A 16,103-nucleotide genomic window follows, 5' to 3' on the forward strand; every position below is an offset into this window, starting at 1 on the left:
CTCCGGTCTCGTATGGTGGAAATCAGCTACTCTAACCCAGAATATGTAGAACGATCGCCTTGGAACACACCAGTTACTTGTTTATTCATTTGACGTTTTGTAAAATATAGAAAAACTGAGTTTTTAAATTTGAAAAAGAAATTCAAATTAAGTTATATAACATATAGAACTTGTCAGACCCTCGAAAAATATAGTAATTCTTGATAACACAAAGAATGAGGAAGCTTGTACGGAGATGCGGCGTTGCCAAAGCTACGATCTAAGGAAGCGTTTGATGGACTAATGAAATTATGAACAATGAGTGGAGCTGACTTGGTACATTTAAAATGTTATATTTTACATATTTTATTCTTTATATAGTTAAAAACTTTGGCCATTTGTTTCTTTTGTGTGCTGATGTTGAATGCCTTCAAAATGCAAGGGCCGTGCAGTTCATAGCCGACAATTCCTTTAAAATTGGACACTAATTTGTAAAAGGGAGTTTTTGTAGCTTTCATGCAATATCCAGTGTTTGGAGTGTGTTGGGTAAGAAAAATAATATTTATATACAAGGGAGCTACGGAATTGTAGAAGTGACATTTCCGGATACCCTAGACGGTGCTGCCATCTTGGAGGGAGCGGCGTCGGGCGGCCATGTCTGTTGCCGTCGGGACGCCTCGGCGTCGGCGGTGAGTACAATGTTGGAGGTGTAAATCACGCAGTGTGTTGTATTTTGTCATAACAAATGTCTGAAGGTGCTGTTTTGTGCGTGGACTCGGCCAACAGCGCGTTACTGCTTGAAGTCCAATGGTTTCCGTAATGGCGGATGTGAATTATTGGCGCCGGTTGAACAGCTGGCAAGTTTTGTGGATGAGTCACCGTTTGGGTGTGGTAGATCACTAGGTGTTTGCTAGAATGCCAAGTAATGCATGCCTTTGTTTGATGTCCTAATAATCAGTCATTATTGTGGCATTGGTTTTGTGGAATTCATTTTCTATTAATTAATAATTTTGATTTTATTTACATTTATTTGTGAGTTACATCCTTACTTTTTTAATTTTCATTGAAATTGGATTTAATATCATCTATTCCATCTCAGTTCATTATTTTTTTTATGCATTATTTTGATTTTACATATTTTTACAGATTGTTTTCTATTATTTCTTTTAAGATATGGTAATTAGGGCAATATGCAGGAGTAGTTTGAAGCTCTGGACTGTATTGGATTTATGCTTCTGATGAGTTAGGGCGCTGTATCAGTTGGGCAAACTAGACTTTTGGAATCAAAATATGGAGGCATCAATAATTTGATTCTGGTGGGAGGAGCCATGACCAAATATGGGCATGGAATCAATTTTTTGATTCATTTGGGTACACTTTTGACTTCAAATGTATCGTTACGGCTGAAAAAAGGCCCATGACGGTGAGATTTTTCTTTAAAAAGGTAGAAAAATGTGGTAGGTTTCCAAAAAGTGTTACCTCAAAACTAAGAAATTGTCCCTTTGGCCTTGTGAATGGGAAAAAGACAGAGCCACTGTCCATCACGTAAAAGCTGTTTTGTGGAAATCACACTGTATGTTATTTTTTTATCATGAATCGCATACTAAAGAATCAGTATTTGTGTAAAATGGCAAAATGAAATTTTCAAACCCCTAATTATCATTGTCGTAGTGCTTTTATATTTATTATATGGTTTTACCTGTTGCTTCAGTTTTTGTATTCTTGACATTTAAAAATTGTGAATTGTTATCAAATGTAAAGAAGGTTAAGTACAACAATGCTATAGGTATCTGTTGCGGTGCTGAAGATACCACTAAATGAGAATAATTGCAAGATAAATGATGTATTGCTGCAAGTCATTGTTGCCTATCTCTTAACATTACCTGTGAATCAAAATAATGATTAGCCAGCTGATGGGGAATCAATATTATGATTATCTGTTAAAGTGAATCAATTCCTTGATTGCCTTTCACTACCTATAGAATTCAAATTGTTTTGATAGGAGCAATATTATTTTGCTTAGGAGATAGTTCCAGCATTTCTGTTCAAGATCAGGCATGCTCCTTCTTGAAACACTCTCTTATTTTTATGTGATTGGTATGTTAGAAATGGTCTGCATTTATGCCCAAATATGGTCATAAGGAATCAATCTTTTGATGCCTCCATATTTTGATTCCAAAGGTCTAGTTCGCCCAACTGGTATTAAATGTTGAAATAGCAGTCAAAGGCTAATTAAAAAATCAATTTGATCTAATAATAATATTGTTAAATCACTGACTGACTGATTGATACTGGACCATTTGAAAATTGAAAGGTATTTAAGGTGCTTTGAAGTTGAAGCTCATTCCATTCTTTGGCCAAATTTACACAAAATTGTTAGATTTCTGTCATGTTTTTATCAATTCTTATCTATGAATAGTATTCTGAACACTGCTTTATCATTCAGAATGACATTGGTGTTGATCATCAGTTTGGGCACTTACCTTATGGTGAATAGGACTTGACCAAACCTGACCATACATCTCCATTAATGTATGTTTTTAAATGGCTACCTGTGTAACCACCAGCTTTGTTCTCAGGTACATTGTCTCAGTGATGACTGGGTGAAGCTGCCATGAATGATCCACCTGATATACTCTCAAGGCGGGGGCTGCCCCCAACCTCAGCAGCCACTTCGTCAGGAGGACAACACTTTGTAATTAGCAGTCCAATGCAGCAAGGTACACTCTCACAAGTAAGTCTTTTGGGGTCTATTGAGTGTTATGGGATATTTGGGAACAATGTTGTTTGGCAATGGTATGCAAGATGGAATGGTTTCATAATCCATTCACATTGATTGCATACTGCATTCTGGCTAAAATGTTCTGTGTGTAACAGAATGCAGGTTAACCAGAATTTTATCCTTTACCATGAACTTTCAGCACAAGAGTATCCAAATTGCCTGCCAAGCAGACTGGCTTTTTTTTTGCCTAGTCTGATTGTTTTCTGCCTGAGTAGATCATAGTTAAGTTTGTTTGGTGTCATGATTACAGGGTGTCTCAAAAAATAATGTCACACCTTTCCAGCATCCATTGCATGAAAATAACAAACATGAGGGCTGCACTTTTCTTACATATGTATTATGTATCCCCACTTTTCACTGGTACAAAAAAGAATATGGTCCAGCACGCCAGACATCAACTTGTCCAGCTTCTGTTGACTGATCTTGGACCAGGCAGGCCGAGTGTTGCTGGTCAGCGTGCCGTCGGATGTTCCCCTGCCATTTTGTTCACCTCTTACCGGACGATCGCCCAGAGATTTTCTATCGGCGACGGGTTGGGGCTATTCCCCGGCATTTTGTCCTCCCAGGATGCTGGGAAGTACAATCGACATTGATCCTGCGTCGTTCTAGCTCAATAAGCCGGGGCGCCGTCCTGTTGAAAGATGGCTCTGGACATGTTCAATAGAAGTTTTCGGCTGGAGACGTGGTTTGGTGGGCTTCAGGTTTAGAGACAACCTCAGGTATCGATAAATTGTTGACTTGGATATTGGGTGACCGTTGGCAGTCAACCTTCTGGCCAGTTTTCTTGTGGATTGGTCCGACTTAACCCGCGCCCCACTGGGGTCTGTGTATAACACGCCCTACTGGGGGGGGGGGGGGGGGGGCTTTTCATAGCCCCCCCTCCTAACTCCGAAACTACTGGGCCGATCGTCAAAATTCGAACGGCGTCTGATAGCCCCGGAAAAACTGTCGAGCGAAACCTAATATCATTGACCTCGAGGTCACCGATGACGTCACAGGTCAGGTCAAAGTAAAAATTATTAGCACTTTGGCTTGTTCACATTTTGGGCTCTGGCCGCCGTCTTACAAGTCAGATCAGGCTCATTTTTGGTTTCCACACTCGTGAACAGATGCTCTAGATACCTTGAGGGTACCAAACTTGTACTTTGATTTTCAGGTCAGGGTCAGGTCATCACAGGTCACGAAAATATTGTATCATGCGTCGGTCACGTGACACATGTTTTATGGTCCATTTAGGCCATAGATTTCGAATTTGATGTCGTCTGTGTCATTCAAGGTCATTTTGAGTCGAAATTAGCTTAGGTCAGGTCACTTTCAGGTCAAAAAAGGTCAAATTTTGAAGTTGAAATTTTTCAACAAAAAAGGTGTCTATTGGATGCAGTTTGAGCTCAGGAACACGATGGTGCCATTTATATTGGTGTACGATGCCAAATACGTACTGAAAAATTGATTTGAAAAATTAATAATTGTGAATTTTTTGCAATAATGCGTATAACTTGGCCATTTTTGAAGATATTTAGCTAAAACTTGCTAGAGTTAGTCATAATCATGCGTTCTGTCATATATATTCCGGTTTTTTCGAAAAGTCAAAAACTTTTTGAAAAAAATATAAAAATATAAATTTTGAATATTATTATATAAAATTTTCGCAATTTTCAAAATTTTGAAAATCCGAGATAGCAGTTTGATAGCGCGGTCAATTCTAAGTCCTTTCATGCAAAGAAATTGGATCTAGCTTAAAAACTGAGCTCTTGGGAGCGATTGCCGTGGTTCAATGTTTTGCGTCGAAATCGGACGAACATGACGTCACTCTGACGTCATTTCCGGCCGACCTATGGTAGCTACGAAGTTCAAATTTTGACACAAAGTGTCAAATTGATGCAGCCGAAGGTACTGAAAGTTTGGCGTTGATTCGTCAAGCGGTTTGGAAGTTATTGCAGAAAAACGGGAGGGGGGGCTATAAATAGCCCCCCCCCCAGTGGGGCGCGGGTTAAGCACCGCGCTTCGCGATGACGATTTGCGCTACCCGGCTGACGAATTTCTTCCTGTCGCGACCCAGCTTGCTCTCAAGCGTCTATCCGCCTCCGTCGCGTGGCAACCAGCGCCGAATCATGCGGCAGCTCATGCCCATTGCCTCTGCGACCTGGCCGTGGGTCATCCCGCCGGCAACCATGCCTACTGCACTGCTGCGGGTCGATTTGCTCTGCTGCTTTGCCGTCCTGGGCCCTGTTTCACCGGTGATAGCAGCACGCTGCTATCACACGTGTCAAATTGGGTTTCCATGGAGACATCGACAAACCATGGCGTTGTCAAACTGTGTGATGTCATCAAATATTGCTGCTAACATCTTCACGGCCGTGCGAACAAATCAAACGCATTCAACGACACTGCAACTCTGTTCCAAACTTAGTTGAAAAAGCTCACGGATTACACGAAACGTCACTACTGTGGCGTCACCACATTACGTCAGCTCGCACAATTTGATAGTAGCGTGCTGCTATCACCGGTGAAACAGGGCCCTGGACACCTGGTACGCGCGCGCCGGGCACTGCCCGGGAAAAGACCTCCTTTCACCCCCTGCTCGGTCAGGATCACATAAATTCGAAGGTCACGTGACTAGAATGTAACCAATATGGTCAGGGAAGCGGTACCGGCGAAATGATATTGACATTGCGCCGTAGGAGGCAAAAAAAAAAAAAAAAAACGGCCCCGCTGGGGTCCTGGATTTGTATGCCTTGCTGGGGGGAGGATGATTGAACACCCCCTCCTAACGCTGCTCCTGGACCACATAGCGATACGCAGTAAGCGGCGTTCATAAGAGCGTCTAAAATAATGAAGAAATAGTTTGTTACTTTTTAGATCTGACCAGGTGACCAGAGGTCACCAAAGGTAAAGTTACACCATTTTCCAGGACAAACTTTGATAACTTTCAACAAACCGGGACATAGTTCAGGAAGCAGTGGCGCAGCCAGGATTTTGTTTCGGGGGGGGGGGGGTCATCGCCTCCAAAGCGGGCCCCCTAGTGTGCGGGCCCCCACCCATTTTTCAGAATCTCTCCATATTTCATACACATTCTGCTGAGCGGGCCCCCTTTACCTGCACGATAACCCTGAGCGAGTTTGAATAAGAAAATGTGGATAGAACAATAGCTCGGCAATCACCCGGTGTTCAATCTTTACGCAAATTGACCACGACAGAAATATGTTACTATGACGTAAGAATTCGTATCTTTCGAGGCCGAAATGTGCCCCTTCCGCAATATGCATAGCATACCTATATGCAATCGGAACTGTTGCCTGCTTCTGTCGGACAAGATACTAGTTCCATGTGCCTGTCTTAAGTCACCTATTGGTTGCTGTAGTAGATTGTGCCCTTATTCTTCTTCATTACGTGAATTCGCTCACAAGAAGTTTTAACCCTCGCCGGCACAGGGGGGATGGGGTTGATGCAACCCCCTAAAGTTTTTTTCGCGAATTACTCGCGTAAAAAGCGGCTGATCGCAACATAACTTCTAGTACCCTCGCGTTGATCAATTTTACACCTATCCTAGAATTTTCATGACCCTGGCCCAAATGAACTTTGACCTTCTTTCCGAGACCATGTTTGGCCAGAATCGCGGTTCGGCGTATGCCGGCTCGCATTAGCGGCGCGTTTGCAGTCCTTTCGTGGTTTCAAGCGTTCAAACATGTGATTTGATGTTGCTCCCATGCATAAGGGTGGATGTCTATGTCACCTGAAGGTCAGATCAGGTCATTGACCTATGAGGACCCCAGTACACTTTTCAAGCTATGCATGTTTCTAGGCTAGTTTTTGTTAGCTGAATTCGAATTTAGCAGCCATTTGAACATTCAAGAGGTAGTTTTGGTGCCTTCGTAACATGTTACGAAGCTGTCAGAGGCGGTTGACACGTATGCACTACGAATACCCGTCACGATCCCTACTGGTTGACCTGACCTTACCTGACCTGACCCGACCTCGCCTAAATGTATAAAGACATCATCTGTGATCAAAGCTAACATAATTTGTTCATGACTTACTTAATTACACGGGTTTTGCTGCATAACCTGGTACGTTTGACTATTGAAAATGGCATAGTTGAAAAGAGCATACAATTTTGTCCAAGATCCAATCATCGCTTTTGCATGACGAGCAACAATATTCTTAAAAATATAAATGTTTCAAACCTCTACATAGTAATTCATCGATGGCCTTCATTTTTCAATAGGTAACTTTACGACTACGTCCTTAATAAATTACGTCCTTAACCTATGTTATAAAATACACTTGGCATGTTCTATAGAAGAACGCATGGTTATCAGACACGAGCACCTCGATGCGATGGATATTTTTCCCAAACCAAAATACTTAGCCGTCAAAAGGCAATCGACCGAAACGGATACATAACCCACGGAGTACGGACACAATAGCAGCCAAACGCCCACCGATCGAAAATACCCCTTATTCGCGTTGCGGAGCAAGCGGGTCACCCTAGCGGGCCCCATTTACCCGAGGGCCCGGGCCCTATCCACACGGGGGCCCGGACCACGTCCACCCGAGGCTCCGGGGCCCGTCCACCCGGGGCTCCGGGGTCCGTTCACCAGGGGGCCCGAGCCCGATCCACCCGGGGTCCGGGCCCAGTCCACCCAGGGCTCGGGGTCCGTTCTGCCGGGGCCCGGACCCCATCCACCCGGGGGCTCGGGCGTGGGCCCGTTCTCCTGGGGGCCCGGGCCCGTTCTCCCGGGGGCCCGGGCCCGTTCTCTCGGGGGCCCGGGCCCGTTCTCCCGGGGGCCGGGCCCGTTCTCCCGGGGGCCGGGCCCGTTCTCCCGGGGGCCGGGCCCGTTCTCCCGGGGGCCCGGGCCCATCCACCGGGGGTCCCGAGCCCCATCCACCTGGGGGCCCGGACCCGTTCTCCCGGGGGTCCGGGCCCCGTCCACCCGGGGCTCGGGGCCCGTTCTCCCGGGGACCCGGACCCATCCACCGGGGGGCCCGGACACCATCCATCGGGGGCCCGGGTCCCATCCACCCAGGGGGCCCGGGCCCGTTCTCCCGGGGGCCCGTGGTGTCCCAGTAGGTATTTCTCGAAGTGGGCTCGTCCGATTAGATTAGGACATCCTCTCTCTCTCTCTCTCTCTCTCTCTCTCTCTCTCTCTCTCTCTCTCTCTCTCTCTCTCTCTCTCTCTCTCTCTCTCTCTCTCTCTCTCTCTCTCTCTCTCTCTCTCTCTCTCTCTCTCTCTCTCTCTCTCTCTCTCTCTCTCTCTCTCTCTCTCTCTCTCTCTCTCTCTCTCTCTCTCTCTCTCTCTCTCTCTCTCTCTCTCTCTCTCTCTCTCTCTCTCTCTCTCTCTCTCTCTCTCTCTCTCTCTCTCTCTCTCTCTCTCTCTCTCTCTCTCTCTCTCTCTCTCTCTCTCTCTCTCTCTCTCTCTCTCTCTCTCTCTCTCTCTCTCTCTCTCTCTCTCTCTCTCTCTCTCTCTCGAGCGGGCCCCTGACAGAAATTTCGGGGGGGTCAGCTGACCCTCTGACCCCCCCTGGCTGCGCCACTGTCAGGAAGGGATAGAGCTACAGCGCCGCGGAAAAGCGCATTCGATAGCTCTTTTAACGTTCTTTCTTAGTAATTTTTCATATTTGCCCCAAGTTCAACGGTTCAGTCTGCAGGCAAAAACCACTGAAATAGACGTTTGTTCGCGTGAGCAGAGTTTACATCAGGCCAAGGTCATAACCTGACCGGAAATTGTCGTGTTGCATAGCAGTTGATCTGTATCGTCGAGCCGAACACTGGAACACAGATGAGGCGTTTTCATCACGTTAGCATGCCTCTGTCAAAAGTTATTAATGAAAAACTGTTTGATACTATTTATAACCTGAAATGACCTCAGGGACATAACAATGGGTCCGTGGGTGCCATTTTTCCAGTTAAATGTGTCTTATTTGGTGTTTGAAAGTGCTTAGAATGATGTCCAAAAGAGGTGCCTTTTAATTTGCTTCCGTTGACTTCAAATGGAGAGGTCGCAAGATTGACCTGACCTTAGGTCACCGATATCAAAATCCGAGATAGACATTTTGTACATACTGTCGCTCTTTTCAATTGCTGAAGGCGCTCGGCGCCGATAACTCATCCACCGACACTGGGGTACGCGCAGTGGAAAATCTGTTTTTCATCCCGTGTTAGAACTGCGACACCGAATCACACGTTGACCTGAGGCCAACTTTTAAAGTTTACTTTTCTAGGTCAGAATATGAATTCAAATATTTTCTTTGCGATGTAGCAGTACAAGTTCTTGAGCCAATTTTGTCATGAAAGTCACATAAGGGGAAAATTAGATTTATGGTCATTTCTAATTTTTACAACTTGTGGTCTTTTGACTAACTTTGCGTTAAAATGCCCGCAGTGTGTTTCCTCGGGTTTCTGACGAAAGAAACCGTTCCCCTCCGCCTCCATGTGTTATGATAGGACCACTGCCCTGAGCGGGTAAGTTGTCCTGCCTCTAAAAAGAGATGATCGTTATCAACACAACTGGATTGCCAAGGGCAATGTTGTGCTTTTGCTGGACTCTTAATTTGCTTAAATGTTGAATATCTGGGTAGATATGACTATCTAATGACCTCTCCATGGCCCACCAAACTCTGAGTTTGACTGCTGTTGGCAGTTATTGTGAAATCACCTGGCCTTGGACGACGACGGTGAAAGTCGAGATGTCTGGGGTGTCGCACTGTTTCCATAATCCCCCCCCCCCCCTCCTTCCTGGTCAAGAGGCTTTTTACTAAGCTGTAAGTCCTTTCCAGTCAAGTGATGAAAAAATTGAAATATTCTCTTTGCCACTACTTCTCTCTTAACCCGCGCCCTGCTGGGGGGGGGGGGGGGTGTTTGAACACCCCCCTTGTGGTTTTTCGCGAATATCTCAAAAACGGCGGCGCGGAGCGCCGCCGTTTTTGGTACACCTTATCATACATCAATTCTACACATGTGAAAATTTCAGACCAAGGTCATTCAAGGTCAGGTCACCAGGTCACTTGGACCTCACCTCATAAAAAGTTTCAATGTCTGTCATAGCTACACCGAGTGACCGATCGCTTTGAAACTTTCAGCGATTGATAAGGGTAACAGTATCTATAAAATGTATATCTCGGAATTTTGATATCGGTGACCTAAGGTCAGGTCAATTTTGCGACCTCCCCATTATAAGTCAATGGGAGAAAATTGAAATGCGCCTCTTTTGGACGAAAGACATTATAAACACTTCCAAACACTGAATTACAAGTAGTTTAGACACACTGAACATGAAAATGGTGTCCGTGACCCTTGTTTATGCCCTGAGGTCATCTTAGGTCACGAATGGTATCTAACAGTTTTTCGCAAATAACTTTTGATAGAGGCATGCTAGAGCGATGAAAACGCCTTAGATGTGTTCAGCTCGACGATACGGATCGACTGATATGCAACATGACCCTTTCCGGTCAGGTCATGACCTTGACCTGAGGTCAAATTTTCAAGTTGACCTTTCAAGGTCAAGTTATAGTTCATTCGATGCGTCTTGACGAGAGGAACACGATGACGGTAAAAGTAAGCTCGTACAAGGCTTGGGTCAAAAGTTATTGCCGAAAAACGGTTTCCGAAAAATCGGCTATTTTTGCAGTTTTTGCCCCCTGCAGGCAAAACCGTTGACGTTAGGTCAAATCTGAGAGAATTACTCAGAAAGGGCGTTAATAGGGCTATCGAATGCGCTTTTCCGCGGCGCTGTAGCTCTATTGGTTCCCGAGTTATGCGTTGGCTTCTTGGAAATTTTCGACATTCGACCTGGAAATCGGCGAAATTTTGCCTTCAATGACCTCTGGTGACCTGGCCGTTGACCTGACCAAAAAATTGACCGAAGTGATTTCGTCATTATTTTTGACGCTCTTTCGAACGCCGCCTTCCGCGTATCGCTACGTGGCCCAGGAGCCGAGTTACAAGGGGGGGTGTTCAAACACCCCCCCCCCCCCCCAGCAGGGCGTGGAAATCCAGGACCCCCAGCCGGGCGCGGGTTAATGTGCTCGGGAAGCATGAAGGACGTGAACACTAAACATGGTGGTGCTGTAGCGTTCAGTTAGCTTATTGTCAACTTTTGACATAAAGTTAACCTGACAGTGGTACAGTTAGCACTGCCGATGCTTGTGAACATCGAACATCATTGGAGGATTGTTTGAGGCTAGAGGATAGAGGCAGAAACTTAATGTACAAGACATAGCGAAAATGCGTCGTTCATCGCAATAAAACACCGTCTATTGGCTCGAACAGTGAACGGAGGATAAAAAATCGAAGGTCTCTGACCTCACGCCACCTGGTGTTAGGCATCGCCCGCAGCCGCGCTCCACCGCTGGAGACTGCAACGCCTGACACCTTCGATATGGACAAATTCTGACAAATTCTGATGCTCTGCGCGACGTGAAGATGCCATAATGAGGCTAAAATTTTATTGGTAACATTTTCTCACCAATATTCATAATATGCGGGGTTCTGCGTTATAATCTGAAAACATTTTTTTTTACTCACCCTTCTCACTATAACTGCACGTCTTTTAGCTTGTGAAAATGTCAGACAGTCTCTCAAGGTTGGGTCACCAGGTCACGTCAGCGTCCACCTCAGAAAAAGTTTTGATGCTTGGCGTATCTACACCGAGTGACTGATTGCTTTGAACTTTCAACAGTTGATATGGGCAACAGTATGTATAAAATGTATATCTCATTTTTGATATCAGTGACACAAGGTCAGGTCAATTTTGCACTCTGCATTTTAAGTAAATGGGAAAAATTGAAAGGCGCTTCTGTGAGACGAAGATCATTTTAAACACTCTTAACACCGAGTTACAAGTAAACATAACACAGTGAACTGGAAAATAGCACCCATCACATGATCCCTCCTTATGTCCTTGAGGTCATCTCGGGCCACGAAAGGTATCCAACAATTTTTCGCTAATAACTTTTGATAGAGGCATGCTAGAACAATGAAACACCCTAGGGCGATACGGGTCGACTGATATGTAACATAGCCTTTTCCGGTCATGTCATGAGTCTATGACCCTGACCTGAGGTAAAATTGTCAGGTCGAACTGTTAAGGTAAAAGTACAGTTTATTCGACGCGTCTCGACGAGAGGAAAACGATGCCGTTGCCGGTAAAAGCACAAAACTTTATTATAATTTTGCAATATTTGCAAAATTCTTAATTCTTGTGCAAAATTCTTGTACAAGTTTTGAGTCAAAAGTTATTGTGGAAAAATGGTTTCCAAAAACCGCCTATTTTGGCAGTTTTTGCCCCATGCAGGCTAAGCTGTTGGTCTTAGCTCAAATCTAAGAGAGTAGCCCAGAAAGAGCGATGAAAGGGCTAAGAATCGCGCTTTTCTGCGGTGTTGTACTTCTTACTTTCTGAGTTATGCGCCGGTCAGTCGAAAATTGTGGAAATAGACGACATTTGAGCTTCGATGATATCTAGTGACCTAACCTGTGACCTGACCTCAAAAATGGTGAGAGCAATTTCGTCAATATTTTTTACGCTCTTTCGGACGCCGCCTACCGCGCGTCACTACCCAGCCAAGGAGCCGAGTTGGAATAGGGCGTTCAAACATCCCCCAGCAGGGGATGGCAAAATTCTAATAAATGTTGTCGTTGCTCATGTGTCTAGTTCGCGATGTCCTGTCGCCATGCGGCGCCAGCGCCACTGACCCGTGTCGGTGTTGTTCCGCAGTCGTCTGCCGGCGGTGTGCTACACCGCGGCGCGCCGACCGCCGGCGGCTCCGGCCGGCTGGTGGCGCGCTCGCCGGCGAGTCTGGCGCGGCCGGCAGCCGTCACCGGCGTGCCCGCCACGCTCTACGGCACGCCCAGCAAGCTGGCGGCGCGCACCAGCCCACAGCAGCCGCGCAAAAAGATCAAACTGGAGGAGCGGCTCTCCAGCACGGACGAGGTGACGCTGAAGCGGCAGAACGTGCTGGACTACAAGCTGGACCGGGCGGCCAAGCTCCGCGAGCAGTACGACGATCTGACGGCGGAGCTGTACTACCTGGAGGACGGTGGCAGCCTGATGGACTTCCCCGGCTGGCTGAAGCGGCCGCCGCTGCAGTTCCTCAACTACAAGAAGCGCATGCTGCTCGACTCTGAGGACGAGGAGGACGCTGCCGAGGTGAAGGTGCCGGCCAGCGGCGGCACGCCCGTGGCCGTGTCCAGCACCCTGCCCAGCTCCATCTCCAAACTGGCCCACATCAAAGGTAAACGGTCCGACCCGGACCGGGCCTCGCTCCCTCACCTGCATGCATGGCTGCTTACCGTCACTGCATTGGTTACGGTACTCGTTCGGTGTGGCTGACATCAGGCTGCTGTACATAGCGGTGACATACCGTGTGATCGACGATAATTATTTATGGTCATTCAAGGACTAAACATTGCCTTAGCAGTTTGAAGTGTTTTGACTATTGGGTGTACACGTTTTCCCTTAAAATATGTCAGTTTTTCCCCACCCTTATGGCTGAATACTGAACATTTAGGTTATGTGCTGCTTTTGCTTTATCTTTCATAGGAAAGCAGCTTGGTGGAAGGCATGGGATGGTGTTTGGAAATCACCAGTCTCCTGTCTCTAAAGACAAGACCAATACCAATGCTTTAGCTGCAGGTATGCCCTACATAATCCCTGCAGTAGTGTGCATGCTTGAATGCAAATACAGCCTCAAATGCTTTGCTTTTAGGTAAGTTTGGCAAACTATTTTTCCACATTTCGCACATATTTTGCCAGCTTGTTTTCGTTCGCTACAGCTTGAATGAATGCATGCTACGCTCAATGGTGTTTTGAAGTGCAGTATTTAGTGTTTTGTTTTTGTTTTAGATGGTTAAACTTCAATTGGTGTTATTTTGAATTAGCAAGATCCCAATGAACAAGCCATGGTATCGTAATGTTATTGCTGTGGTTCAATAACTGGGGTAAATGAACGGCCTTTGTAAAAACCCATCTTTCCCGTCATCGTTGGGGACTGGTGGATCCTGACACTGGCCATATGCCGTGCCGTGTCCGGGCGGGAGCGCCGCTCAGTGCGTGCCCGCGCACCTCTAGTGACCCGCTAGTGACGTGGCCGCCCGGTCGTGTGTGTGCGTGTGCGCGTGCTACGCAGGCGGCGCGGCGACACCGGTGGCGCCCCGCGGCCCCGGCCGGCCGGCTGGCTCCGGACTGGGCTCGTCGCACGATGCCGCCGGCACTGAGCACATGGTGGAGAAGGCCAAACAGGTGCGGTCACAGCCGGCGCGCGCGCGGATGACACCACTTTCGGCGCTCTCTGCCGCGCCACGGCGGCAGGCGGCGGTTCAGTATTCCGATGGGTCGAGTTAGTAATGCGGGCCTTTTTGCTTTCGGTGCAACGAGTTGACTTGATTGATAGTCTATAATTGCTTGTTAGCGTTGCAAGTTGATGGGTTTGGCCGATTTCATTAACTGTATTTGGTCACTCATATTCTCATCTTTTCACCGATGACTTTGTTTCAATCGTATGATGTGGATGCGCCTGTTGTCTGCAGGAGGCGCAAGTGATGCAGCGCATCAGCGACCTGAGGAAGCAGGGCCTGTGGTCCGAGAAGCGACTGCCCAAGGTGGCCGAGCCGAAACGCATCAAGGCACACTGGGACTACTTGCTCGAGGAGATGCAGTGGCTGGCGGCTGACTTCGCGCAGGAGCGCAAGTGGAAGAAGGCGGCTGCCAGAAAGTGCGCGCGGATGGTACAAAAGTACCACCAAGACAAGGCGGCGGCGGCGGAGAAGGCCGTCAAGGACCAGGAGCGCGACCTGCGGCGCGTGGCCGCGTTCGTGGCGCGTGAGATCAGGACGTTCTGGGCGAACGCGGAGAAACTGGTCGAGTTCAAGATAACGGCTCGTCTGGACGAGAAGCGGAAGAAGGCGCTCGACCAGCACCTGAACTTCATCGTGGACCAGACGGAGAAGTACAGCGAGAAGCTGCAGGAGGCGCTGCAGCAGAACAGCAGCCAGCCGAGCCGGGCGTCCTCGTCGTGCGGCCAGCCCAGCTCGCGGCTCCACTCCGATGGTGAGTGCCGGGGTGGCTCCGGGTCACAGCGAGCAGCCTGTTGCGCTAAGATATGTCGCTAAGCCTCGTACATCATTCTGTTATATTCATGGTCTGTTTCATTACTGCAACTGGATGTTTCCATGAGCTTAGGTCAGACTTCAGATTTTGTCCCAAAGAACAAGCCATGGCATCGGTCAATCTGTGCTGTGGTTACACAACTTGGGTAAATGAACGGCCTTTGTAAAAACCCACCTTTTCCCGCTGTTAGTCGGGACTGGTGGATCCTGACACTGGCAACAAAACATAGTTTTTGTCCTTCAAATGGTGATGTGAATTCGCATGATAGCCTTCATCAAGTGACGACCATCTTAAATATGTCACCGCAAACTTCTCCGTGTCTCCGTGCCTTCTCTCTGTCGAATACGCCTTGTGCATCCCTTTGGGTTTGAGGTCGGCATGGAGTTTGTACCCTGAAGCGTTAATCTGACTGCTCATTTGTCATTCAGGCGAGTTTGAGCCGGACTCCGGGTCTGAGGACGACGAGGAGACGATCGCGCGAGCCGAGCGAGACGTGCAGCAGCACGACACGACGGCCGAGGTCAGCGCGCTGCAGAAGGAGTCCGAGATGTCGCTGGACGACGTGCTGGACCAGCTGCCGCCCGGCTACCTGGAGAACCGACATCGAGACGTCCCGGACGCCGACAAGGTGGGATATTAGTGGGACGAGTGTCCTCACTTCCCAATGAACAAGCCATGGTGGCGTCCCCTGGTCGCCGTGGTCACAATGTTGGGAACAGAAAAGACCATTGGTTAAAACCCACTTTGCTGACTATTGGCTCAGTCTAGTGGATCCTGACTCTGGTGACAGCAGCTTCTGGAAGACTTGATTCTGGAAGGCTTGATTGCATTATATTTCTCTCGGGTACATTGGCTGAGACCGTTCGAGTTTGATGTCTGTTTTCGTAATGTAAAGTATCGGGTTTTCTGGTTAGTAGCTAGATAAGGCCGAATGCAATTAATCGGCCTACCGCGCGGCCGACCGGTCTTCAAGAACGAGAAGGAAGGTTTTATTTTCATAGACCATTTAAATGTGTTATCCAGACGTTGTTCCTCATTACAAGGTTTAAGTGTCATCTGACTGTCCGCCGGCTCGTTTCAGGACGCGTCTGCGGCGGGCTCCGATGACGACTTTGAGGCGGCCTCTGACGCGGACAGTGACGACGAGGAGACGATCGCCGAGCAGGAGGGCGCCGAGAAGCAGCAGGATCACGCCATGGAGATCAGCCAGCTGGAGGTCAGTCATAGACGCCAGCATT

General features: G+C 47.6%; 1 protein-coding gene across 4 annotated transcripts in view; it reads left to right on the forward strand.

Annotated features, from left to right (window-relative positions):
• The first annotated feature begins 568 nt into the window (after positions 1-568).
• LOC122387870 (helicase domino-like) overlaps positions 569-16,103 on the forward strand; it is a 41,586-nt gene continuing 26,051 nt past the window's right edge. For 2 of the 4 annotated variants that reach the window (XM_043378461.1, XM_043378463.1), the window contains exons 1-8: positions 569-668; positions 2,559-2,713; positions 12,475-12,991; positions 13,300-13,392; positions 13,886-13,998; positions 14,286-14,805; positions 15,294-15,493; positions 15,947-16,081. In XM_043378461.1, coding sequence (XP_043234396.1) covers positions 2,594-2,713; positions 12,475-12,991; positions 13,300-13,392; positions 13,886-13,998; positions 14,286-14,805; positions 15,294-15,493; positions 15,947-16,081 — 1,698 coding nt within the window. In that variant the 5' untranslated portion in view covers positions 569-668; positions 2,559-2,593. The remainder of the gene's footprint in view (positions 669-2,558; positions 2,714-12,474; positions 12,992-13,299; positions 13,393-13,885; positions 13,999-14,285; positions 14,806-15,293; positions 15,494-15,946; positions 16,082-16,103) is intronic. The other 2 variants (XM_043378462.1, XM_043378464.1) reach the window with 2 other exon arrangements.

This window comes from Amphibalanus amphitrite, unplaced genomic scaffold (genome assembly GCF_019059575.1).
Source record: "Amphibalanus amphitrite isolate SeventyFive unplaced genomic scaffold, NRLGWU_Aamphi_draft 000301F_arrow, whole genome shotgun sequence".
In the NCBI taxonomy this organism is placed as follows: Eukaryota; Metazoa; Arthropoda; class Thecostraca; order Balanomorpha; family Balanidae; genus Amphibalanus; species Amphibalanus amphitrite.